Source organism: Aphelocoma coerulescens, chromosome 3, assembly GCF_041296385.1.
Source record: "Aphelocoma coerulescens isolate FSJ_1873_10779 chromosome 3, UR_Acoe_1.0, whole genome shotgun sequence".
In the NCBI taxonomy this organism is placed as follows: Eukaryota; Metazoa; Chordata; class Aves; order Passeriformes; family Corvidae; genus Aphelocoma; species Aphelocoma coerulescens.
The window spans coordinates 38,283,990-38,311,781 of NC_091016.1; the positions used below are offsets into that span (position 1 = coordinate 38,283,990).

The 27,792-nt window shown below is 37.1% G+C and overlaps 1 protein-coding gene across 5 annotated transcripts in view; it reads left to right on the top strand.

The window, feature by feature from the left end:
* Positions 1-27,792, top strand: part of KIF6 (kinesin family member 6) — a 161,750-nt gene that overhangs the window by 83,036 nt on the left and 50,922 nt on the right. For all 5 annotated transcript variants that reach the window (XM_069009817.1, XM_069009822.1, XM_069009818.1 and 2 more), the window contains 2 exons: positions 16,871-16,973; positions 25,040-25,095. In XM_069009817.1, the coding sequence (XP_068865918.1) occupies positions 16,871-16,973; positions 25,040-25,095 (159 nt within the window). The remainder of the gene's footprint in view (positions 1-16,870; positions 16,974-25,039; positions 25,096-27,792) is intronic.

Here is a 27,792-nt window from a genome sequence, read left to right on the forward strand (position 1 = left end):
AGTGTTTGTTAAAGAGGCTTTCTCATTAAAATTTCTTTTTTTATCTGCCACTGAATGAGGCATAAATAGTGTCAATGCCAAGAATAACAATGACTATGTTATGTCATGTTCCAGTGAATGGTCTCTCTGCAGTCTTTTCATATGTTACTCTTTACAGTGCATTCACGTGAGAGGCTGTACAGAAAGAGGAGAGGAAAAACAGCAAAATGGAAAAAATGGAATAGTATTAGGTCATGGATGAAGTAGTCAGTGTGTTTTTTGTTTGGAACCTGTTGGATACTATTTTTCCTGACAAATGTAAAAATGAGTTTGTTATTACTGGACTGTAATGCTTTGAGTGGTCAAATATATAATACTGGCATACAGTTCTGGGGCTAAATTGAGGTTTTGTGTGGCTGAATGGAAGGCCCAGCTTGGTTGGATTGAAAAATGTCATAAGACTTTTTTTTCCCCAAGCATTTCTGCCAAGTGCGTACAGGAAGTGGCTTTGGCAGTTGTATCCAAACAAGTAACTTCATTTCCTGGAATCTGCTTTTTTGCAAAATGTGGATTTTAGGAAAGAAAGTGTAAAGAGAGATGTTAAGCAGTAGAGGAAAGATCACTCTTAAAAGCCTCTGAGAAGAAGGCACAAATTATCAAACTCCATTTTTTCTAGATATAGTCACAACAGTGTTATATAATTTCTTTTTTTTTAATGAATATTCTCCTTATATAGTAAAAATAATAGTAAAAATCTATTGACCATAACAGCACATAATTAGTGAAACCATTATGTTTATTATAGTTCATTTCACCATGGTCTATTTATGTCTGGAAAAAAAAAGGAGATGGTGTTTAGTGTTGACTGGCAAGGCAGCCACAAAGTAGTTGAGATGTAAGAGAATGTGTTTTATGACCACTCACATTATAAGGTCCTATTAGCAACCTGAGGTTTACTAAAACTTCCATTTACTGTCATTAAAAAGAGAATAAATGTTGCAGGTATAATTTTCAGATATAAAGGAGACATGAGTTGATGTAATAGTAAACATATTCTGCTAAAAATATGGACATTTTATCTGACTGGTCAGGTGCTATTTTTCATGCTATTACAAATTCACCTTTTTCTAGTCTAACTTGCTAGATTTGAACCACACTTTATTTTTTTCCTCTGGGTTTTTTTTTCGTGGGTTTTTGGGGATTTTGGGGTTTTTTTGCCTACTCTCCTAAGTTAGTAACCTTAATATTTCAATAAAACAGTCTGCAACCTTCCTCTTCGTGCTGGATAGCTGCCAGTAATATAAGCACAGCCTTCATCTTCCTAAACCCTTAATCTCAGGGTCAAATCATGGGTATTTTTCAGATGCTTGAAAAGCAGTAGTCAAAAGCTGGTTTGTATCAAATAATTTTTTAAAGGGTTGTTGCTAATGAGCGGCTATTTCAGAATTGCTGAGAGGGAAAAAGGTACACTGAGAAATGTAGTAGCAATGAGTCATACTGTGATGCATCAGATAAGAATCTTGAAAAATGTCCATTTTCTTATAAAAAATATTGCAAAATACCAAATTTTTAGAGAGGAAAGTAAATACTTAGGAAAAATCTTAATGTCAGAAAAAAAGCTGAAAATTTCAGAGATAATCAAGGAATCAGAATAGATATATTTATATTTGGTAGTAGAAATAGTTGCTTACTAGAGAATAACAATATGTGAAACAACTTAGTATAACCATTGTTTTATATAGTCTTTATCCAGTCATTAGAGGTACTATTAGTGGATGAAGAGACAGGAAAAATGTTTTGGAAGCAGTTCAGAGCAATAATTAGAACACAAGTAAAGATAAGCAAACACGTTGTATACCTTTCCCAAGTGTCAAAGGTTGAGCTTGCTAAGTCATAAAGAGCAGCTGCTGTAAATTTTGAGGGGAGTGAAAGCTTTACCTTTCCCTTTTCATTTTTGTTACTTCTTTTTATCTTTTATTCTTCATGTAACCATCTACTTTTGGTTTTGTAATATTCACTTTTTTTATTACTTGACCAGAGAAACTTCAGGCAGTTGTGTTGTTTGCAGTTGTGCCCATTGACTACTTGTGCCACTCTTATTATTCCTAAAGAAATTAAACTTTTTTTGTAAGAATATTTTCTGAATAATGTACGAGTTCCGATAACATTTGCCTTTGTTTCTGATTTTTCACTGAGTGCTTGTGATAAAGTGCATTGTCTAACAGAGGTTGTTAGCTGGCTTATTCTTGTTGTTTGTCATAAAGAAAACAACTCAGCTCTCCACTGCATTACAGAGGCAATACATTGCATGGAATAAGATCCTAGACCGAGGTGCAGGGCATCTGTTTTTTATTTCAATCCTTATTATTTACTAAGTTTGTGAACTTACACAAGTGACCTCATCTCTCTGAATCAGTTTCTTCAACTGTGAAATAAATTAAGAGTGGCTTATCTTTCTTGATCACTTTGAGATTTCATGTTCAAAGGCCATCCGTAAGAGCAAAATCTTGTTTTTCTAACATTGAGGAGCAGTTGAAATGATTTGTGAAAGTAAGACAGTGAATTAGAAGCAGAAACCAATATAAAGCCTTGGAAGTCTTGACTCTTCATTCTAAGCATAACTGTTTAACACAGTTCTTGACATTGTTTCTCTTTATTGATAACTAATTTGTTTGGGAAGCTTTGCTGAAACTCTGCACTATGCTGGCTACTTAAAATTCTATACAAGCATGGGCAAACATACACTATATTTGATATTTATTGCAAATTCTGAGAGTAAGCTGCATAAAAGTATATTTCATGCAAAGCTGTCTCTACTTGCTCAGTAAAAGAGAGAAGAGTAAAGCACTCAGAGTGGGCTGGGAAAGTTGTGTTAAAATTATTGAATATTTTATTATGAATCTTTTCTTCTGCAATACCTCCCCACTTTGATCAGCACTCTTGATTTATGCCATTTACATCCAGCTATACTTCTGGGGAGAAATAATTCTAAATATTTCAGAAATTTCCTTTAATCTTTAAGTGTACAGAGAGAGAGTGACATCAGTTTGAATAATGACCAGTGGTTGGAAACAGAAGAATGTCTTAGTTTTGTATCAAAAGTGTTAAAACAACTTTCTGTTAAGGAATACTAGAAGAAAAAGACTTCTGGGAAAACATCCTTTTGATTTTCAGCAGGTTTATTTGATTAACTGAAGCTGATACAAGAGCTCATGGCTCTGATACAGCACATTTAATATTGTAGTAAGCTTGAATGACAAGGAATGTCCATAATTTACTGGCCCCTTTTGATCTTCAGGAAAACAAGCAGTTTAAAGCCATCAAATAAACATAGTGTACTTGGCTTTCAGGAAGAATTATGCTATTTTTCTAGTGATTGTCACTTATTTCAACAGATTTTTGAGTGGCAAAACCGCTTTTAATTCTATGTCCTGACATAAGCAGATTTAGAGTTATAGAGGTTATTGGTTCAAAAATTGTCTTTTGATCCTTAGTTGCACATTAATTATATAGTTCAGTTGGTTACAAATTTTGGTTAAAAAGGAATTGAAATTTGCTATTCACAGTGGTAATTGTGCCAATATGAAATGGAATTTCACTCAAATACTTTCTATTACATGATTGGGCATTTCTGGTTTGTTTTGTTTTTTTGGTAAGAGAATTTCCCTCAAATAGCTTCTGAGACCATTGAATTTTCACCAGAAAAACTCTATGGTATGATGAGCCAGGGAGACAACAGGGGATTCTTCCCTCTGTGAGCAATCAATTTTGCCTTTAATATCTCTGTTACAAGAATGTCATCACTTTTGATTAAAATGAGAGTTTTTTGAATCATGGAAATAAAAGGCAATAATTAAAATTCAGAAGAACCCAGATTACTTTATTTTTAATTATGATTATTCTCAATTTTAATACAATAGACATGTTAGGCATCATAACAATAAAGTTCTCCTTTTCTCTTTTTATTTACTGTGGAGGCTATAGGCAGAATAGATAAAGCTGACAATAAATTAGAGGGAGCAGTTCTCTGAAGAGAACATATTTAGGTTATGTCAAGTGTGTTCCATGTTATTGTGAAATTGTATACATTTTGTAAAAAAGAAAAACAATTTGTATTTTGAATAATGAAGATGTCGTCATATTTGAGGGGGGTTTTTTCACTTGTTTATTCTCAGGAGCAAGTAAGGCTTTGTGTCTTTCTGCTTATCCATGTTTATTATGTACATATGTTGGCTGTCTCTTCAATTGCCATGAATGTACTTGGGGGAAAAATGTCTGTGCCTGTTTATTGGCAGGATCAGGAATTTGGCTTCTAAATTAATTTGCTTTCCATCATCACTGCTGAGGATGGAAAAACAAATGTGTAATCATATAGTGTAAATATACATCTAATAGTAAGTGATTTGGAATCACCATCATTTTTCAAAGGCTCATGGAATTTATGTAATTCTATAAATAGGCACCCACCAATAAGACAAAAAGATAAATGGTCAAGAAATTGCTAAAGATGTACAGACAGATTTCTGAAAGACAAACGTTTTGTGAATTATTATAAGCGAGTAGATGTTGCCAAATCATAGGTTTATTTTACAACACGGCAGTATCACATCTGATTTTTATATCATGGGGAATGGTTGCTGTACATGAAGACAATGAATGATTATTTTGCTGAATGTGCTTATTTGTTGTTATGGAAGCAGGACTTACTTTTAATGGGATAGGCCACACTAACTCACAACTACAGGGCAAAAGGCACTTCCTGCCTTTAGGGACAATTTAAGATGGAAGTTTCATCCAAAATTTGAATTAATTTTAGCATAGTGAGATTTCAGGGATTGAATTTAGAGTTAATATGTGCGCTTCTGTTTCAAAATTATATTTGTAAACCCGAACGTGGTTATTTCTAATGTTTTCTTTGAAGACAAAAAATAAAGTGAATAGCACAGATCTTTTGGTCAACTTAGTGGCAGTTGTCTCTGGCTATTCATTTTGCCTTTGTTATGATAGAAATTCAGTCTCTGCAGCAATCCTGCCCTCAAAGATGGTCCCTTAATCATTTCAGTGGCCCAATATAGTGGGATTTCACCTTGAGAGTATGGGAGAGTCGGAATTAATTGTCCAGTAATTTTACAGTGCTCATAGTTTTATAACTCTAAGCTCAAAATAGAAGTTTCTTGTCATTAAGTAGTAGTTCTTCATTAAAATGCATTAAGATATATTTAACAAAAAAATCTCTGATTTTTTGCAGCAGCAATAGCATAAACATTGTTCATGGCCAGTGTGATCCCCCTTGCTGCTTCCAACATGTAGCAAGCCTGAGACTGCCAGGTGGAGAATTAATCTTTAATGAATATGGTCCTCCTCTGTTCCTATTTATATTCCTTCTTGGTTCTGGAAGCAGTACTGTAGTTAGGCATAAAAGGTGTTCTTCATTCATCATCCTAGAGTGCATGTACCATGCTCCAAAAATGAATGTGCAAAGAGGAAAAGGTCCAGGTGAATCCCTGGATTGAAGGGAAGAGGCTTTGAGATCTGGCTGCAAAGGGCTACACATACAATGTAGTAAGGAATAATCCTATTTTAGCTATTTCAAGATTGCAGAACTGGCAGTGGGGAACTCTCGCATTCAGTGTTATTAATTCAAAACCTAGAGATATTTATATATTTGAGTGGCTGTTTTCACAATAACAGTGGGAATTAAGGATTGTATTTCAGGTCAGAATGATAGTACTAGTTGGAGAACTTAACATTCCTGCTTTTAGTTATATTTTCAATTTAAAATATAGAGATTTTAAGCATTGTTTCTAGATCAGATGGGTTATTAGAATCCTATGGGTTGGGTTTTTTAAAATGTTTCTCAGTCTTCTATGAGGAGTGTCTGTGCCAAGAGGAATAAACAGGGATATTTGTTTGAATTCCAGAAATATTTCTGTACTATTAATGAAATTTCTGAAGCATTTTTTATTCCTTCAAGCCATCTAAACTAGAGACACTTATTACCACTTACTACTTTTAGTCTTGATGTAAGCAGTGAGGTTATTGCTTTTATCCTTTTGTCATACATAAGAAGTCCCAAATTTACTACATACAAGGTTTTAGAGGCTTTTAGCTGATATATAGGATTGGCTAGGGCAATGCTAACTTTCACTGACCCTGATAACATTTTAACCCAACTTCCTTCCATCCTCCTTCACTCAAATGTGAATTTAGGTGGTGTTTCTTTTGAACTGCACTGAAATAGCAAGTTACACATTTTGAGTATTCACTTTGGTATATATCCACCCTAAGAAAAGAATACATCCACATGCTTAACCTTCTGCAGTTTTTCTGTGGTTTTACAATGACAATTTTTGACCTTTTTTGTGGTGAAATTGCCAGAGCAGAAGTACTGTCATACCTAAACTAACTGAAGAGGGATATCAGCGAATACTATCAGAGGATAGGAACGCTGTCGTCACATTAGGAACTTGAAAGCATGGAAGCAGATATTCAGTAACAATAATTAATGTCTTAAAATTTATAACCAGCAAAAAGGGTCACCTCACCTGTCAAGCTGAGTTTGTTGTCAGTTATATTTTTATTGATAAAAGCAGTATTTCGGTTCAGTATACATGAATTTTTCCCTGCAATTGTTGATATATTAGTAGAGTCTGAATGCATTTTTGTTTAAATGCAACATTTCAAAGTTGTCTGTAAGCTCTGAAGTAAAGTCATAGATTTATCCTAGAATTTCTTAAGCATGGACTGTATTAGAAGAATAGTAAAAGAAGCATTCAAATGGAGTTTGTGTCTCTGCCTTTATACAGAGTTTTCCACTGGTCTCTGGGACCTGGGCTAACTGCAGGCTGGTGGTGCTAGTAATGAGTAAAGTGAAGAAGGCATTCAGAAGCACTGCCTTTCCATGTCCTGTGTAACTAGGTCCCCCACCTCATTCAGCAGGGGACACACATTTTCCCTGGCCTTCCTTTTGTCACCTGTGTATGAAGTCCTCCTTGTTGTCTTTAAGCCATTTCTTTCCATGTTACACTTTGTGTAGCCCAGTACAAGGATGGAACAGTTAAACAGTATAACATCTGTACATATATTATTTTAGCTGATAAGGTAATGTTAGGTCACAGGCTGGACTCGATGATCTCAAAGGCCTTTTCCAACCAAGCTGATTCTGTGATTCTGTGGTTCTATACACCCACTGTACAGCTCACATAAAATCAACATGAATATCCAGTGGCACTGGAAACAACCAATGGCTTCAGTCTTGGCATAAAAACAAAAGGAAGATACCTCGTTCTTTACTTTTCTCTACAGAATGAATGTACTAGGGATGGAAATTAAACTTTCTTTTTAACAGTTTTAAGCTGCATTTTGAAAGGTCTTGCTATAGGTGCAATTTGATATCCTAAAATTTTAATCAGCTGTTCATATACTTTTTTGTAACAAGAACAGATATTACTTTTCCATTTTGATTAATTTATCAAAATTTCCATAGAGGCAGGATTTCTCTTTTTACAAACAACAACTGCTAATGACAATAGCTAAACCATGTGAACTTAAGTAAACTTTGTATTATATATTAAGAATGTTCAAGTTGGTATTTATATTTCTGCTCATGGAATCTGTTTCTGAAGGTTTTATTCTTAGAATATTGAAAGTGAATACTATTGATGTGTTGCATAATTTTGTTCATAAAAATGTGATGTGCATGCTATTTGTCATTATTGTCAGAAAAAATTGTTTTAAATTCTGAGCTATTTGTTCCACTTTGTCCCATTTTTAGTAAGTAACAGGATTTTGGTAAAACTAACTTAAATATAGCTCTAATTTGAATTTTTAATAAATTATTTTGATGAATCCCTCTGTTCAAAATGTTTTATTAAAAATGCAAATTACAGCTTTACTTAAACCTGCTCAGCCTTTTAGACTATGTTAACACTGATTCAGAAGACAAGTACACTTACTGGATGGGTTTGGCAAAACTGGTTTTGAAAAAGTATATCTATGGCATTCAGAATAGTTTTTCTTTTTTCTACAGTCTACAAAGATTTTGTGTTTCCTTTACAATTCAATTCTTCAAGATTTTTTTCCCATTCAAAATAAAATATGATCAAAAGAGTTCTTAAAAGCAGTAAAAAGCCTTTAAGAGCTGAGGAAAGTCTAAAATAATGAGTAGTTTCACCTAAAGATAGCTGAGAGTTTTGTAAAAACAATATGATAAAATTTGACAAGCTGAAGTGAAAGTTCAGGAGAGAAATTAGCCAGTTTGATTTTATGTATAAGTTCAGGCCCCATTGTTATCTCCTCCTTTTCTGCTTTGTCTGCTATTTCAAAACCACTACGGATAAAAATGGAATATATGAATGTGTCTGGACTGGCAATGACTGCTCTCTTTCTACATGCACTAATCTTTACTTAGTCTTACCAAAATGCACTCTTTGTGTAACACAAGAGGCACAATGCCCTTAATTCCAAAGCAAATTGAACAACTTGTGTCGGGGTAGGTGTTTAAGAGCATGCAAGTTACACAAGTGTTCTCTAAACTTCTGCTGATTTATGGGTGCAGGACTCCCATTTTGGCTCTGCTGGACTTCTGGAGCTTGTCATATGCCTAGAAGTCCTCAGTTGTGAGATTATTGGAAACTTCTGAAGGCTTAATTTTGTGTGTATATTTAGAGTACAGTTAGTACACACTGATGCAGTCTGTAATGTAGCAGCTACAGGAACCCTTCAGAGAAGGATAAAAGGCTTCCTCACTAGGTAAGTGCTTGAAATTTATTGTGGTCATTGCTGAAGTATAACATATAACATATAACATGTCTAATTACTTTTTCAAATCTGGACATTGGTACACAACAGGCTTCTGTGTTCATTCTCAGAGGCAAACCCCAGTACAGCTTCAACAGAGAAAGAATCAAATTTCATTTTTCTACAGAGAAATTCCATTCATTTCTTAATTGCTGATGTTCAGCTTCCAAAAGAGCTAAGTGATGAAAGTGGTAAAGCTGTTCCTCTTGAATATAAATAGATAGTAAATTTTAAAATTAGGTTATCTAGATTGCTGCCTGGCAAAAAGAAATAGCTTACCAGGGAGTTTATCTCATGGTTTCTTCTCTCAACACTACCTCAGCATACCCCATTCAATGCTGGTTCCTGCTGGGAAAAAAAAATAATAAAAGACCAATTTCTCATGAAGTGACCCCTGCCCTTCTGTAGTTTACAGCCTGAAATATTAAAAGATAGCCCCAAGATGGTACTAATTAATGGTGTACCCACTACAGAGGATTTCTTTCTTTTCTTCCTAAGATGTAGTATATACAGGCTTCTACTTCAGAAAACCTCAGTATCTTAATAAAGAAAAAGCTAAAATGTAATATGAAATTAAAAGTACATTAAGTTTCCAAAACCAGATTGATGTTTATAACAAGTTCTTTTCCCTCTGCTAAATTGTTCTGAAAATGAAATATGCCTCTTTTGTGGTTTATGGTGTTACTGGCAAGCCTGGTGGTAGAAATGATTCTCCAGACACCAAAAATACATGCAGATGTCTACAGATGTCCCTAACAAAAAACTTCACTTGCATTTGGTCCAAGCTGTCATGACTCCATTGGTGTAGGTTGTCATTTTGTAGACCTCTTAAAATATTCTTATCCACTGCTCAGAGTAATTCTTCTAAAATTGAGAAAGATATATTGAAAAGGAGAATTTAAATACCATATCTATCACTCAAAACAGCATAGAACATGTAAATTGGGCAAATGTTGAGACTGTTCCATTTTTTATAGATATGTTGGTCTAGTTGAAAAAGGCAGAAAAGTCTTTGAACCTAAAGGCCCTTTTTCAGGTCTAAGACAGAAGCAGCAAATGTTGCTGCTACAGCATGTCAAGTACATGAAGCACGTCAAAACACATTTAATTTGCTATTATTCAATCTTAATTGAAGTCCTCATTTTAAGCTCAGTAGTCTAAATTTGATTTAAAATCAACTCTAATTTGAATTGACTCAAATGCATAAATATAGGCCCTTTCTGGTATTTAGTGAAACTTTTACAACTGCATCAACCAATAAAGGGAACAGATTTAGATTCCTACAAAAGAAGGGAAATGCACAGTTTCTTTGTAATATCTGGTGTTTGATGTAAACTGAACAATGCAGTATGACATATCTATCCTGTTTTATGAGAAGTTATCTGAAATGTGTGATTCTGTCATATGCAGAAGTGAATCTTACTTATTTAGAAGTGGCAGCACCATTGGGTGGGTCTCCTAAAGTTCTTGTGGGTTTGACTTCATATTTTCCTTCATATCCACCCACTGAGCTTCTGCCAAGCCTACCATGCTTCATTTCAGGCTTTCCCTTTGTACCTACTAATTAAGGACTTTCAATGTGTGTATGTATTATACAATCAAATATGATCTCACAGGCAGCTTTAAAGAAGTAAATGGTTGCAAATAGCAGCTGAATTTTTTTCTCCTTTGAAACCTACAAGGTGTCATACATGAAATGTAAAATACTTCTCAGCTAATATTTGTGTCAGAACATGACTATCAGCAGGTACACTATTTCATTCCCCACTGATGACATCTGCAAACGTTTTGGTTATGCCAAATAGCCTCTAACTGCATTCTCATCTCTATGCTCCAACTTTGACGTTGATAACTCTGGTGCCAAGTGGCTTTTTAAAGAGAATATACTAACATAGCCAGGTAACTCAAAAGTTGGCACGCTGTAAATGATCAGTGCTGGTGCAGATATTCTAGAGCATCTTGACTCCATGCGGTGTACTCTGAGAAATATAACAAAAATTATCTCTGAGAAATATAACAAATTATACCTGAGAAATCCATAAGAAATAAAAACATAATCACATAATCAGACAAAACTGACTTTTGCAGAGTTGGCATTATATGTAATACCTAGGTTTTTTTGTTTTATTTTAATCATCTTAAAGCAATCCCATTTCTAGTGATATTAATTGCATTAGAAATGGTGCTTGTCTTTGATTTGTGTCCAACATGCTCCTGTACAAGATTGTTCTTTGCTGTTCATCATTTTCAGGGTTTCGTTGAATGGTGATTTCTCTTCCATTTATAAATTATTTCAACATATATGGAATAGGCTGTTTCATCAATCACTTAATTTTGTGTGGAAGCGATAAGGTCTAGGTAAGTTCCCCATGCACCAAATAGCTCAAGGTTTCCATGGTGGGAATTTTCACTTGTGGCATGCAGTCTGACCTGCCTAGGTTAATGGTCAGTACCACATTAAACATACTCACAGTCGCAATAAATTGTTCATTTTACCCTCTTCCTCCCCTGTAAACAAAGAAACTCCAGAGCACAAGATATGAATTTATGCCCATTTTTTTTTAGTTCATTGCATCTGAATATTCTGGTTTTCCTTCAAGGCTTTTAACTTCCCCAGAAACTTCAACACTGCAGGAGTGCTGTGAGCAACCTTGTTTTATGTCTTTCCCATTTTTGAATCATAGTCTAGTGAAGGTAGCCATATGTAACACACATGCTTTTCATGAGAAATTTAGCTGAGCTTTGCAGTGGGGAAGTATTTGTTGTATATTGTTTTGCCATTTGCTTGCCTATTTTTAAGTATTTATTCTTTATTGACTCGTTATTGCAAGCTCTGTTACATCTTTTTCCATTCTGAACAGATGGCTATGATATCTTGATGGATCCTGGTAAAGATGCAACAGATTATGCTTACATGACCTCTAATACCTTAGTTCTATTGCAAAGACTTACCAAATAATTTGTCTTTAGTTTCATTTGAAAGTTTTCACAGTTCCTTTGTTCCCATTTGATAATATGTGGAAATACATAATAGCCCAAACAGGCTGACAATCCTCATAAGCATGAAAACTCACAATTCACGCTAGTTGCTATCCTGAAATTCTTCAGACTACTGTCAGTCTAATTAGAGCTTTCCTTGAGCCAAGGGAACTCTTTGCTTCTATTGATTTCAGTGGAAGGGCTGACAATTCTTTTCTAACAGACCACTTAGTAAAAATGGAAAGAAAATGGAAAGACTTTTACTCCTTCTTTCATGCAGAAAATGAAGTTTCTGCAAAACAGATACATGGGCAGATATGTGAACAGATGCCTTTCTCATCAGAATACATTGTCTGAACAGTTATTCCCAAGAGTTTGTCAACAGTCTTAATGTTCCTCCCTCAGAACAGATCAATTTGCAATCTTAATACTTCTCTTCTGGAGAGTTGTTTCCAATTTTTTTGTGGGTTAAACTGGCAGCCTCTGGCATGAGGGCTGCTGAAACCCCCTCAGAGCTCTCATACCAAAACCAAAATCTGGTTACAAGTGGTGTTGTGAGGAGACTCTGTGGTTCTGCTTTCAGACAGAGAAGATATCAATTTCATGCTATTGTTTGACAGATTTTTCCAGACCTAACTGAAGAGCAATGTAATTTTTTCTGTAGGTTTCATGCATTAAACTTTATGAAGATCTTCTCCCCTTGAGCAATAACCCTTTTTCAACAAACAAACTGAAAAACAGAAGGTGGCCAGACTCAAGACTGTAAGTGCCATTTCCAGATTGAGCAGTCTCAAAATTTTTATGGGGAAAAAAACCCCAAAAACAAACCACTAAAATAAAGTACTTTAAAATTATCCAGTATTTATAAACTTTGGTCACTAGTACAAGCTGCTGTAGGATTTTTCGGTGTTGGATATATTTAAAAATCAGTATGGTCATGTAGATAATGCAACTGGTTTTGATCACTTTTGACAACAAAATAAGGTCTATGGTTATCCCCTTGCATGTTCCTACCTTCTCAGTATAGTCTTTGAGTAATTGCAGTGGATACTATTTAATTTTAAAATAGCATTCAGCCAAATACTTTCTCTGTTGGCAGTCGAAGACCCAGCACCACACTATACCGTACATGTTCCATTAAAGTTTCTTCAAAATTAACATTTGGTGTTTAGGATGGCTGTAAACAGCATTTGTGTAGGTAACAGCATAGAATAAATGCTAAAATCTCTAAATTAGTGAGTGATAGAATAGCATGCACAATATCTGCCAGGGTCTTTGCTGATATACAGGCTTCTACCTCCTATAGGCATACAACTGAGTCCTTAAATCACTCTGAGCTTTTCTTACCTTAAAAAGTAATCAGCAACATCCAAAATCCTTATCATGTTTTTGCTGACTGTGTTTTGAATTATTACTGATTTCAAGAGTTTAGGCCATTATCAGTACTACATCAATCTTTCTATTTCTTGGTCATGTCAGATGCTGTTGCTCGAGTTTAGAGCTTGTGAGACATCACTGCCACCCTGCTGACTTACTCAAGTTCAGTGGGACAGCTGTAATTTGCACATTTCAGCAGAGGAGCCTATTGAACCAAATTTTTTTGCTTAATATGAAAGCTGACAGAGTTCACTGGATCAGAGTACAGACTGAAATCAAACCTTCGATGATAACATTCCTAAGCATTCAAATTCATACTGTGGATTGAACCTGAATTTTACCAAAAATTTCAGCTATGTGAATTTGCTATAAATGATGATGGGTTTGCTGTGAATTTCACATTGTGTGAGTTGGGCATATTTGTGTTTTAGTATTCAAGCCAAGTTGCACAATCTAACAGGAAAGGTATAAGTAAAATTAGGTTGATACAAACTTTATCTGTTTTTATGCAAACCTGTCAACTGGGGTTTCCTGAATGTGATTGAAAGAAAATGTTATGCTTTTTCCAATGATCTGGGTTATTTTTATGGTAATGATTATTCCAGGTCACATTATAATGACTTGATGACATGTGTTCCCTGGTTCTCATCCTGCAGGCTATGATGGTTCTTCCTTAGATAAGAATTTTCAAATATTTATTTTGTAACACTATGCCATGGTAATTAAGAAAGAGAGGAGGAATTTTTTGGCTTTTAAGAGTGAAAGAAATTGTTTTCTCTAGCAGTATTATCTGAACTATTCCACTACCCTGCCAAAACTTTGTCCTTATCATTGGTTTCTTCTCTTAATTCTGTTTTTGTTTATATAATGTAAGTATTGCTATACATAGATTTCAATTTCAAAGCTAGAGAAAAACAAATCAAATAACACCTTTTAAATGTTTAAATGAACATATAGCTTATTTGTTAGAATTAAGCCCAGGAGAAACAGCATGCCAATAATGTTAATGCACCATGGCACTTGGAGGTCATTTGAAGGAAGGTGAGGCTATTTTATGAAATTATAGATTATTTAAGGAAATGTATACCTAATGATGGAAGATACCACATCAGCCATGGAAAAGAAATAATCTTCACTACTGAGCAGAATGAAGACACAACTACTCCATCAAGATTTCAGTGTCTCTTGCAGTCTTTTACTGTTACTAACATTGTTTTCCCTTATTGTCTTCCTAAATGTCTCTGTCATTACCCGTAGGCTGCAACATTCTTCTGCAGCTGTTTTATGCTCATATTATACTGAAATACAATCTCAATGGTCCTTTCTAAGTTTGTTTCCCTTTATACCATTTTCAGAATGGATTTGTTTACTACTTCATATGTTTCTCTATTTTCTTAAAATGAACTACATAGACCAGAAAATTTCCCCTTCCCAAGTGTTCTGGGGATCTGTTTTTGTGTGCTTTGGCTGTACAGATTTGCTGCCTTTTCAAGCTAGTGCTGGAAAATGATTATCAGGTTACCTTTAATTTTGGTTGATGTATTTTTGCCAGGCAGTAGCAATAATCACTGTAATAGTTTTGTTTTCTGAGCGTACTTTTGTGTTTTTACTTGTACTCTCAAACGCAGCACACAGCCAGAAGAGTTAAATACTTTACATTGCAGTATTATGTATGAGTAAGGGCATGTCATTGTTTATCTTAGGCTTGGTGATAAATTTTGTCCTGGCTTTCTGCTCTTAATACAAGCTTTTTCTGCAACAGAAGCAATTCTAGGGGGTCAATTCAGGCTGCATGTTAAAATTAGTGCTAGAGATGGGATGAATGTACTATAAAATTCTTCTTGCAAAGCTGCCTGTTTTTCTTCAAGGCAGGCATGAAACATGAACATTATACTCTCAGGTCAGCACCACAGAAAAATATATTTTACTGAATTCTCTTGCTCTTTTGGATCACACAACAGAAAATACTGCACTGTATCTTTATTTGATTTTCTTATTCAAAAAGGGTGGAGCATTTCTGCATGCTTTGCCATTCAAACATTCCTGGTGGTTCTATTTTCAACTCAAAATTTTTGAATTAGTAACAGATGTGCTGGTTCTTTTAACTGAAACGGGGCAAATTTTTCTCTATATTTTAAATAAACTTTTTAAACTTTTACTTCATCATTGAACCCTGAGTTCTAGTTCGTGTTACCAGCCTTCTCTGTAACCAGTATGTTACATCACAGAAATCTCGCTGCAGTCAGTGGGAACTTATCCTGCTATAAGCATGAGGAGGTGCACAGAATATATTTAGAAAAAGAATATATTTAGAAGCTTATGGACCTAGATCCCAGTAAGGGGTAACATCCCAGTATTGCACATCCCAGCTTGTTTAGGCATGTTTTGCCTATTTCCTGCCTCAGGTTCACTGATGTAAATGAGTATGAATTGGTGACCCTAACCATGAAAACAATGTATTTCATGCCTATGAAATGAGAAAATTGTGTTAAAGAAAGCAGAAGAAAGCAGGAGAAACCTGGAGAAGGAGAAAATCCTCAAGCCAAAATTGCAAAGCAGGTAGCCTGAAAAAGAACTGGTATACATGCATATGTTATTGGTAATGCTGGTCCATTGGCATAAAACATAGAGAAAACACTTGGACAGCGGATATCCTAGGAAGATTTATAGCTCCTGTTCCCAACGGTTTTGGGGGTCTTGATAGTTCTGAGGCAGGAAGGCAGACTTGTGGGTAGGACAAAAGAAAGACTCAAGAGGGAAAAAAAACCAAGGAGGATCAAATTCCTGTTTAAGGAATATAATTTTCAAGGTTTAAGTTGCAATTTGGAGGTTGAATTAAAGGTGTAGCTATTTTGTATTCTTCACACAGTTTGAGTGTTAGAGTCCTTCCCCTTTCTGCTCCTGCACTATCTTCATTCCTGTAATTTATTTAAGTGCAAGTATCATCCTTTCTTCTTGCTTATTTATTGACATATATGTACTGGTGATAACACAGATGCTGGCATAAGCTCGCATTCTCCTTAAGCCTTTGAATTTTTTTGTTAATAAAAATAGAGATACATGATAGCTTACTTGGATCTATAGATCATTAGCAATGAGAACTGAAAATAATTCAGACTGTAATATTTTTCTATAGTGATTTTTAAAAATTTGAAGGCCTTGACCTTCTGGTGCACAAAAGGAAACACCATCTTTAAGTGTAAAAAGGCAGGCTCCAACCATTTTTGTAGGTAGAATTCTTGCTTTGCCGAAAAGGGTATGGAAAAGTATTTACTAATACGTAATTAAAAGAAGCCCGATTTTTTCTTCCAAGAGTACTGAAAATATTTGAGGTATATTTAGGGTCCAATGTGAAACAGATGGAAGAAATACAGAAGCAAATTGCATTTGCTGTTGTGAAAATACCTCTGGCTCATACTTAAGAATATTTCACATACTTTAAATTTTCAAAGTTCAGTTTTACTTATGAACATTTAAAATTATCTTGAGGAATTGTATACCTCAAGCATTCAGACTTTAGAGAAGTGGCGTGAAACATAATTAATTTGTTAGATAATAGAAATGTTTCGTCAAAAATGCTTTTCCATCAGTGGAAACCAAACTTAGTCTTCTCTTTGCTTTAAGATCCCTGGGCTGACTTGCTGCATTTGTCTAAAAAGGATTTAAATAAGTGCAAAATGTCTATCTTTTGATGACTCTGAAGTAATTCTCTTTTTTATTTTTTACCTTGGGGCAGGAGGAAAGATGTCACTTGGATGTCAGGAAGCTTTTGAAGTTTTCAAGCAGGACCATGCTGACAGTATAACCATTGAGGACAACAAACAGCTTCTGAAACAGAGGTGAGTGCCACAGCAAAATACAGCTGGGGGAAGACATCGGAGAGTTCACTAGCAGTCTGGGCAGGAACAGGCAATTTTACACCAGATATCCCAGGCCTCTGTTGAGGGCTTGTTACAGGCCCTTCACCTTTTCTTACTTGGGACATTGTGTGTTCAGAAGACACTGAGTGGTGCTAGAAGAGCAGTCTGGATAGAAATGAAAGTAGCATGAGGAATCTTAGTGCATATTTCCACTGGTTTTATTCATCTTCACAGCCGTGTTGGAGCAATGTGGCAATGGCATTCATAATCAAGAATTTTCTAGAGGACATAAAATCCATGAGGCTGAATCAATTACTGCAATTTCTATTGTCAAAAATGCTTTACTGGCTTCAGCACTGAATGGGATAGTAAGCTGGGAGATGCTTAACACATGCATGTCTGGTGTTCCTAACCTGTTTGCCAAGTGATTTTAGCTTCTCTCTGCCAGTTTTGCATTCACAAACAGAAATAATACTTTCTTCCTCCACATTTGTTGTTAAGGTTGGCTAAACACTTCATACGTCCGGTGAAAAAAGTGATAATGGCAGAACATTGAGAACATGAATTTTCATACAGATTTTAAACCTCACAAATTAAACCACCAACACTTGTCTATGCTGATGGGATAACAGTACTGTTTCTTTGTCAGCTTTTCAGGTGTTAACCCTCCTAGTACTGCAAAAGAAATACACAGCTTTGAGGTTGCAGAATGCCAAAAGCAGATCTCTCCATCTATACTTGTAACTACCATTTCCCCTAAGAGTTTCTTGGGGTATTTGGTTTGGTTTTTTCTGTTTGGTTGAGGGGTTGCTTGTTTCTTTGCTTGTTTGTTTGTGAGGTGGTGTTGTGGTGGTTTGGTTTTTGTGGAGTTTTTTGTCCTGAGGTTTTCTCTTCCAGGTTTCTCCTCCTTTCTTCTGCTTTCTTTAACACAATTTTCTCACTTCATAGGCATGAAAGACATTATTTTCAGGGTCACCAAGTCCTACACTCATTTAATTCAGTGAAATCGAGACAAGAAATGATCTCCACGTCTTTGTGACTTACTCAAGTTGTTGCTATTTATCACTTTTCTGAACTGATTAACTTTTTACCTGGATCTGTAACTCAGCCACAGGAACACAAATTACTAAGGTATTAGATGTATGTAAGCATTTATCCATGTAAACTGGATGTTTAGTAATGCCTTTCTTCTGATCAATATATCAGATCATGCCACATCACTGCATGATCACTGCATAAATGATTACATTTCTGGTGTTGCTATTCAGCAGAACACTTTATAGTTACAGCATGATAATGAGAACAATACAGTTCTGAGCCATGCCCTGCCCTTCCTCTAGTTAACCACAATTCTTCTGTATTTTTTCTGTTTGTTATTACTATGAAGCAAACCAGTATTTCCTTCTGGTTTCAGAATATATAGTAGAATTGACCAGAAGCTACAAAGTTTGATGACAGATTTGCTTTCCTTAAAGGACAAAGAAATTCAAACTAATGCCTTGTGTAACCCCTCTCTAATAGGCATCAGCTGATTTCTGAAATCAGTGCTGATGTGAATTTTGATACTCTGGAAAAGGCTGTTTCCCCTGCCATTTGCAGTCATTTTTAGCAAAGATGCTTATAGCTCCAAGTTTACTGAGTTCATTAGAATGGATTTATATCAAGTCCAGTCTGTAATTTGGAATGCAGCCTCTGAACTACCAGTTACACCAAAGCTCTGTTACCCAGCCAGTGTTCAAATTGCACAGGAAGAAGAGTGTGGACACCACATGTTTAAAGGTTACCATAGCTTCCTTCCCTTTATATGTCGGCTTCTCTTGTTAATAATTTTGTTTATAGTTGCATAACCACTTCTGTCATACCACAAACTGTTTGGTTCACAAATTACTTATTTTTAGCTATCTTATTTTTTCCTTTGGGTACTTTGGGTAGATTTTCTTGGCTTGCTAATTATCATAGAGTCAGAGAATAGGCTGAGTTGGAAGGAATTTTTAACAGTCATCTAGTCCAACCCTGCTGCAATGAGCAGGGACATCTTCAACTAGATCAGGGTGCTCAGAGTCTGTCAAGAGCCTGACTTTGAATGTTTCCAGGGATGGGACATCCACCACTTCTCTGGGCAACCTGTTCCAGTGTTACCACACTCATTGTAAAAAATTTCTCTCTTATACCTAGTCTAAATCTACCCTAAAGCATTACCCCTTGTCCTATCACAACAGTCCCTGCTAAAACATTTGTCCCCATCTTCCTTATAATTCCCCATATATATTGGTAGGCTGCAATAAGATCATCCTGCTGCTTTCTCTTCTCCAGGCTGAACAACCCCAACTGTCCCAGTCTGTCTTCCTAAGAAAGATGTTCCAGCCCTCTGATGATTTTTGTGGCCCTGCTCTGGACCCACTCTAACACATCCATGTCTTTCCTGTGTTCCAGAACTGGACACAGTACTGTTGAATACATTTAGTGCTCATAGCTCGGTGTGCAGCTGCACTGTGAGCTCTGGTTGGCAGGAGCCCAAGGCAAGAGGCCTTGAACTGGCACTGACCCTTTGCATAACAAAGGGCACAGGGACCTGTGGTGCCAGCCAGGTGGACAGACACTTAGAGACACAGTAGGAGCCGGTGCCTCTGGAGGAAGAGCAGAGGTTTTCACGCTCTTAGACTGTGAGGGTGTAAAAGTCCAGTGTTTCCTTTCTTCAGGGTCCCTCCTCAGAGGCACCAGCTTGAGCTGTTATCCTGTTGTTGCATCATAATTAAATTATTTTAAGGATCCAGACATCTGAGTCTCTGCTATGGGAAACTTCGAGTTGAGCCATAAGGAAACCTTGTCTGACTGTGTGTGGTAGGTGCAGGGAGTCAAGCAGTTCACTTGTCAGCTCACTGGAGCCACCCACTGCAAAGGGGCTTAGGTCCTCGCCCAGGTGATGTGAGTGTAACTGGTTTTGGCTAAGGACAGGGTTAATTTCTTGTAGTAGCCATGAGGGGGCAGGGCCTGGAGCCTTGTGGGCATAACCAAGACCCTGTTCTTATTCAATACCATCCTATGCCATTGCCAGGGGCAGAGGAAAAGAGCCTTTTCCTTTTCCAGTGGGGCAAGCGTGGCAGACAGAGTGGTGGGGTAACAGTGGTCCCAACTGAAGGGAGCACTTTGGGTGGCATGGCAGTGGCTGGGTCAAGCTCCAAACTTTCTCTTTTGCACACTTTTGTTATTATTATTGTTGCTGTTATTGTTCATTTTCTTATCTCATTGCTGTTTCCATTAAATTGTTCTTATCACAAATCATGACCTTTGTCTTTAGTGCTTCCAATTGGAGAGGGAGCAAGGGGAAGTGTGGGTTTTTTAATGGGACTCCTACATTGGAGAATAACATTCCTAAACCACAACAGCCACCAGAATGGCTCCTGGATGGTTGGGCAGAAAAATGTCCTTTACAAATACTCCAGGTGGGATCTCACAAGATGAGTAGAGGAGAAAAATCACCTCCTCAACCTGCTAGCCTCCCTTCTTTTGATACAGCCCAGGATAAAGTTCAATGCCTGTGGTGCAAGAGCACATTGTTGGGTCGTGTCCAGCTTTTCATTCACCAGTAACCCCAAGTCCTTCTCAGGGATGCTCTCAATCTCTTTATCTCTCAGCCTCTATTGACATCAGGATTTGCCCCAGTCTAGGTGCAGGACCCTGCACTTGGTCTTGTAGACTTCATTAGGTTCACCTGGGCCCACTTTCTGAGCCTGTCCATCCTGTCCCTCAGGTACGTCCGCTGTACCACTCAGCTTGGTGTCGTATGAAATGTGCTGAGGGTGCACTCATTCCCAGTGTCTCTGTCGTCAGTGAAGAGGTCCATTCTAACACATTACCAGTCTCAGATGGACCCCTGAGGGTCACAACTTGTCACCAGTCTCTGTCTGGACATTGAACCATTGACCACTACCCTCTGGATGCAAACATCCAAACAATTCTTCATCCATTGAATAGTCAATCCATCAAATCCATATACCTGCAATTTAAAAAGGATGTGGGGGGCTGTGTCAAGGGCCTTACAAAGCCAAGGTGGATGACATCCGTAGTTCTTCTCTTGTCCAGTGATGTAGTCACTCCATCATAGAAAGCCACTAGGTTGGTCAGGCAGGACTTGCCCCCGGTGAATCCGTGCTGGCTGTTTTGTATCACCTTTGTGTTCTGCATGTGCCTTAGCATAGCTTCTAGGTGGATTTTTGCCATGATTTTCCCAGGCACAGAGATGAGTCAGACAGGTTGTAGTTGCCATAGGTCCCATAGACTTGTGTACAGGTTCCTTAGGTGGTCATGAACCCGATCTTCTCTTACAGCGGTAGGGACTTTTCCCCTCCAGTTCCTGTCATGCAGTCCATCTACTGAAGTGGTGTGGGAAGAGAGATTGCCAGTGAAGACTGAAGCAAAAAGTTGTCAAGTACCTCAGCCTTCTCATCTACTGTTACCAGGTTGCCACTGTTGATCATCAGGGAGGGGTACGTTTTCCTTGAGCTTCTTTTTCTGCCTCACATACCTGTAGAAGTCCTCATTATTCTTGCCATCCATTGCCAAGGTCAGATCTAGCTGCACCTTGGCCTTTCTGGCCTGATCCCTACACAGGCAGCATCACTATACTCTTCCTAGATTATCTCTCTGTGCTTCTACTGCCTGTGCATTGCACTTTAGATTGGTTTGCAGATCTCAACTCAGCTATGCTGGTCTCTTTCCTTCCTTGTTTGATTTCTTTCTCCTGGGGATTGAGAGTTTTTGCACTTAATGGAAAACCTTCTAAAAGATCTGCCAGCTTTGTTATATTCCTTTGTCCCTGAAGGCCATTTCCCAGGGGATCCTATTGACTAACTCCTTGAAGAGCTGGAATTTTGCTTTCCTAAAACTCAGGGGCATAGCTTCCTGTGACCCATGTCCCTCTGGACTGTGGACTCCACCAACGCATGACCACAGCAGCCCAGGCTGCCTCCCATCTTGATGTCTCCAATTAGCTTATTACTTTGGTGACCAATAGGTCCAGTACTGCATCCCTCTGGTAAGGCTGTCTATTACCTTGCTTAAGAAGTTATCCTACATGCATTCCAGAAGTCTCTTTGATTGCCTACTGCGTGCCATATTACTTTTTCAGGAGATGCTGACATGTTTGACATCCTCCAGATGGACAAGAGCTGGTAAGCACAATGCCTCCATTAGCTGGAGCAAGAAGGCCTTGTAAATAGTCTCCCCTTGATCAGGGATCCTGCAGTAGATGCCAACCACTCAGTTCCCTTTGTTCCCTCAGTCTCTGATTCCTACCCATCAGCTATCAGCCTGCAGATATCTGTTCTTCAGAGACAGCTCTTCACGCTCAATCTGCCTCTTGGTTTAGAGAGCAACCTCTCCACCCCTCCTCCTCTCTGACGTGTTGTCTCTTCTGACAACCCGTAGCCATTGATAGGCAAACTCAAGTTACGGGATTTGTCCCACCAAGTTCCAGTAATGGCAACTAGATCACAGTTCTTTAGCAGTGTAGTGACTTCCAGCTGCTTCTGTCTGTTGCCCACACTGCATGCATTGGTATAAAGGCACCTCAGCTCTTGGCCACTCCATTTTCTTAGAACACCCCTTAACTGCTTTGAAGTATTTCCCTAGTCTTTCCCCGTTGGCTCCTATTGTCTCAGGAGCCCCTGGCACATCTTAGTAAAACATCAAGTGTGCCTTATATCACTCTTACATTAATTGAATGGTGAATTGTCAGTGAGCCTACTCGAAGTTTCACTGTGAAGGTTGCAACTGTTGCTGGGGCTGTAAAATTTTTCATATAGATGTGACTATACCTAGTCATACATATACAATATACATGTGTTTTTTTCTGTAACTACTTGTGTATAAATGATCAAAAGCATCAGTTAATTAAATCAAATACTGAAGAGCATTTGTTTTGTTAAAAAAATATATACAGGAAAAGATCTGGTTTTGAATAAAGCTTTTCACCTACTACTTCAGAGCTCTTCACAGGTGCAGTAGCTTATGCTGTAACTCAGTAATGTCTCTGGATTTAAAAAGTGGGTAAACTGATATAGTCAAAGATAATTCAAGTGAAAGAAAAGAGGTTCAAGCTATCCTGTTAAGACAGTTGCCTATGGGAAGTGCCTTTGTAAGACAGAAATGTTGATCTTCTACAGCTTTACAGCAATTCTTTTTCATTTTTCTTCCATACATTAATAACTGCTTCCCCACTTAAAAGAAACCACCCTGTGTTTATACCCAGACAGAATCAGATTTCTGCAATTTGGACTTTCTATGCCTGACTTCCAGAGAGCTTAATAATATCCTATTTCTTAATGCAACCTTGTTGTCTTAGGACTGTTTCTCTGAGGAGGAGAAAAATGCATCTCATTTTCTGATGAAATATGGTACCAAGAAATCTTCCCAGTTGTGCCACTCCAATGTAATATTCCATACTGCATGAAGCTTCTAAATCCCATCTTAGTCAATATTTCCAGTAGTAAAATTCTACTGAGCATACAGATGTGATGTAGATCTAGTTTCCATTTTGTTGTTCTACATTAATTTTTTCCATTTTCTTCTTTCCTTGCTTTCTGTGTTTTAGCTGGTTAACAGCTAACTTGTTTTTTCAGTACCTATGGGCAAGTTTCATGGAAAGGATGAGTTTCACTTGGGCCACTTGTTGTTGTAATTTCTAATAATTAAAAACAAGTGAATATTCATTTAATTCACTGAATGTCTCCACTCTCTCGTTAGACAGCCTCTGAGTTTGTCTTGGTTTACATAATGAGTTAGGGATTTGTTTTCCAAGATGTTTATATTTTAATTACTGGCATTTGCATTCAAAGGATTAAATCTTTGCCAAAAATACTTTTTCCACTAAAATTAGTGGCTAAATTCACTCTGGGGTTTCATCATGGAGTATTTATCTTGTAGGTAATAGAAGCCATGATTTGGCAACTTCAGCTTTTCTGTTAAGTGGTCTCCATGTAAGACACACGTGATTTTTTTCAGCTAGCAATATAACTGTTCACCCACCACTATTCATAGCAATATCACCTTAATGCTAGATAATACCACTTTTTTTTTTGTTAAAGAAGTACTGGAAATAGCTTTTTCCCATTCAATATTAGAGTCAAATCTTGTGTATTTACCTGGTTTATTTTGTTTGACTATGATTCATAGTCACAGACGGAATCTGTTGAAATGTTATAAATTAATGCCAAATTTCAGTTTATGTTATTGTGCTGGTTTATAAACTATGGTGTTCAAAAAACAGATGCACGACCTATTCAACTATTGGCAGTAATTTATGAATAAAGGCTGGATAGATAGCTGACTTCAACTTTTACAGATAAATCTCTCTGTGAACATGAATCAGAGTCAATAGCCAACATGAGATTTGCCTCAGGAATTAATAAGTAATTGATGAACTTACTATCTGGCTCATGGGATCTGAGGGAAAGAAAGAGAGAGGTACTTCAGAGCTTCTTCCCTTTGGTATTTATGCAATCCTCAAAGCGTGCTTGGGGCTCTAAGTTAACCCCAGTAGAAAAAGCTTTTCTAAAGTCTAACAGAAGCTTCCATAGTTTCCACCTTTTATACATAAAGAGTAAGTGCTCAGGAACCCTCCAGCTTCAGCCATTTAGCCTTGTGGAATTCGGCCTTGAAAGCAAATTTTTGTGAGCAGATACCAATGAAGGCACTTGAAATTCTAACTTGTTCCAGTCTTATGAAGAAATGGACCAACTGAGAAGAGGGAATTTTTCAAATCCCACTTTTGTAGGGAGAAGCCATATTTGTTTACTCTGTTTTGACATTTTTTGAGTTAGACAGAAGTACAATTTGTGGATTTCCTTAGTTACTTTGTCTAGATCAAGACTCTTCTAGATGGTTTCTCTTAGACCAGACAACCTCTCCTTGTGGAAAATTGTTTCCAATTAGTTCTACTTACAAATGAAAAAGTAGTACTGAGAAATTATGTATTTTATTGTGATCAACTTCTGTAACTTGTTGTTCTTTAGAATAATTCTGTATCATTATTCCTGCATTGACAGGTTTGATGAAGCTAAATGCCTTGGAGAGAAATTGAATGAAGTGAGAAATAAAATAAGTGAGTATATTTTAAGTTCATTTTACCTTTTAGCTGATGAAATCACAGAATTCAAATGTATGGGAGGAGATTCTAGTTTCTAAAAGAAAAAAGCCAGTGCATGGCTAAGACTTCCAATAAGGTAAACTGTAAGCTGCTGATAGCACTAATAATTTTATTTTGATTATTTCAAATACTGTAATGTGAAAAACAGCTCCCTTCTTTCTTTGACAGGATGTCTGAAATTTACCAAAAACAGAAGTTATGGTATTAGCATGGGATTTTTAAATTTTATTTTGGAATAAAAGTATCCAAAACCATCACTTGAAACTTTCATATCTATGGATTAAAGATTGTATTTATCCATAAATTTATATAACTTCTGATAAAAGATTACCACTCTGCACTTTGTACAGATTAATTAGAGCAATTTTGAGGGGTGCCTCAGTTTGATGGGGAGTTTAATCATTTTTTCCTTTAAGGCTCCAACAGCATATGTTTGGTATCCAGTTTCAGATTGTTCAATGTCAAAAATCACCCATAGATATATTCAGCCCTACAGCAGGTCTAATATGATGCTCCTAGCAGACTTTGTTATGTTCCTAATTGATTTCTGAGTTCTGTTGATTCCAAACCTGGAGGCTATCCAGGATTTCTGTCAGATATTAAACAGGTTTTTTTCTGTCCCTGAAGTTCTTGGAGATCAGGTTCATGTCCTCCTTTTTGCACATATTCAGGTGAGCCATGTCTCTTCAACCTTGCAGATACAGGCTGTGAGGGACCAGATTAAAAGGTAATCTGGCATCCAGGGCAGGTGCTGTAGATCTTGCTCTTATTTTCTATCTCCTTCTTCTTTGGGTGGCACCAAAATAGACATGGACAGTGAAGTCCTTATCATCACTTCACGTCTTAGAACAGCAGTTAACTTCTGGGAAAGGACAAATATCTCACAACACAGCTGCCAAGTGCTCTGCACTTACACCATAGCCATGATTATATTCTCTGTGGTCATGAATGATAACTACTGCCAGATTCTCCTCCCAATCACCTTTGGGTACACCACAAGTCCCTCAGAGATATTATGCAGTATATTTAAATTAGGCCAGATATGCGGAAAGCCTCAGCCATGTTGGCAATGCATTTTCAAACCACAGCACAGCTGATGTTTGGAATAGATCCAGAAGCAGAGACCTCAGGTGCTGAGCCCTGCTGCAGAAGTGTTCTGAATACTTGGTTACTTCTGTAAGACATGACGCTGGAATTCACCTGTCTTTCTTTCAGAAGGTTAATTTGCCTGTGTCGGACTGGCTAGAACATAAATGTCAGTACAGAACCTGTGCATGGATATTCATAGATTGACCGATGCAAGAAGAATTTCAATATCTACCTTGCAACTATGGGTCTCCATAGTGTCCATATAAACTCACTTAACTCCTGCCAAGTAGGCTTTTTGCTGTGGCAAACTTGGAAAAGCAGGTTAAACGTACTGTGGAGGACTCTTTTTCCTCTGCTGCAGTCTAGAAGTCCACATTGTCCTGCATTCCTTCTGTCTCTTAGATTTGCTCATCTATGTTATACCCAAGAAATTTCTTAGCTTAAATAAGGTAGAGCCAAAGTCAGCACTGACTGTCAAGCTTCTTTCTTTTGTTGAAGTTGAAATGCATTTTAGAGCAGGAACTGTGAACACCAGCAATAAGCAGCTACACACAAGCACATCTTTCTCAGTATCTGGGGTTGCAACTGTGCTGCTTGAAGACAGGAGCCTAGCAGCCACCCTAAATGCACCTCTTATCTGGGGGAGAACAAATGTTTGGAGGGTATGGGAGGCAGTAAAAGATGCAGTGGGACACATGCCAGTCCTGAAGGTACCACTTGCAGTGTCATGCTGGGACAAGACTTGTGTAATCTCTAAATCCCTTGAGATTTGAATCTCTCAGAAATAATGTAACAATGCAATGTAGACGTCATCTCTCAAGACTCTGTTTCCATGGATTGCTGCAAAATCTAGAAGAAACGCTTGGTTTGGACTGAATTGCTGTGGGTTTTTCCTCAGTAAGGCAAAACTTCTGTTAGCTATAGTGCAGTAGAGTATGGATTTTGCTGCAATTAAAAACATCTGTTTAAAACTTGCTTTCGGTTAAGTTCTTCAGTGTTAAAAGTGAAACACTCAAGTATATCTGGGAAACATGAGCAATACAACAACAGTATATGTAAACTAAAAACCAAACTGATCCCTTGAACAAAGCAAGCAGCCATGTAACAAATCAGTAGTGTTGCACTGAGCTCGACAATGCTTACATGCCTCTTGTAGGAAATTCTAATAGGTTGAAAACCTCCTTTAAGAATCAAGCTAGAAATGCCTCCAAAGTTCTAAGAAAAATTGTACAAAACACATTTTGGTCTTGGTTTGGTATATAAAGTGTAGCTACAAGTAAAGAGTTTTCAAATTAAAAATTAATTTCCTTACTCTTTTTTTTTTTTATTTTGGCATTAAAATGGGAAAATAGTCTTTTAATTGAGTGTTTACTGTAACTCTACTGTATAAGCAAGAAACTCAATCCATGTTGTATCCATTTATAGCTATCTATATCCTGATTGATGCAGATGTAACTGCTTTGTGGATGGTTTTTATACACTGATGTCTGAGGCTTAGAAGTGATTATACTATACATTCCTTTCTTCAGTTCTTTCTGTGTAACACTATGCAGCACGTGAAAA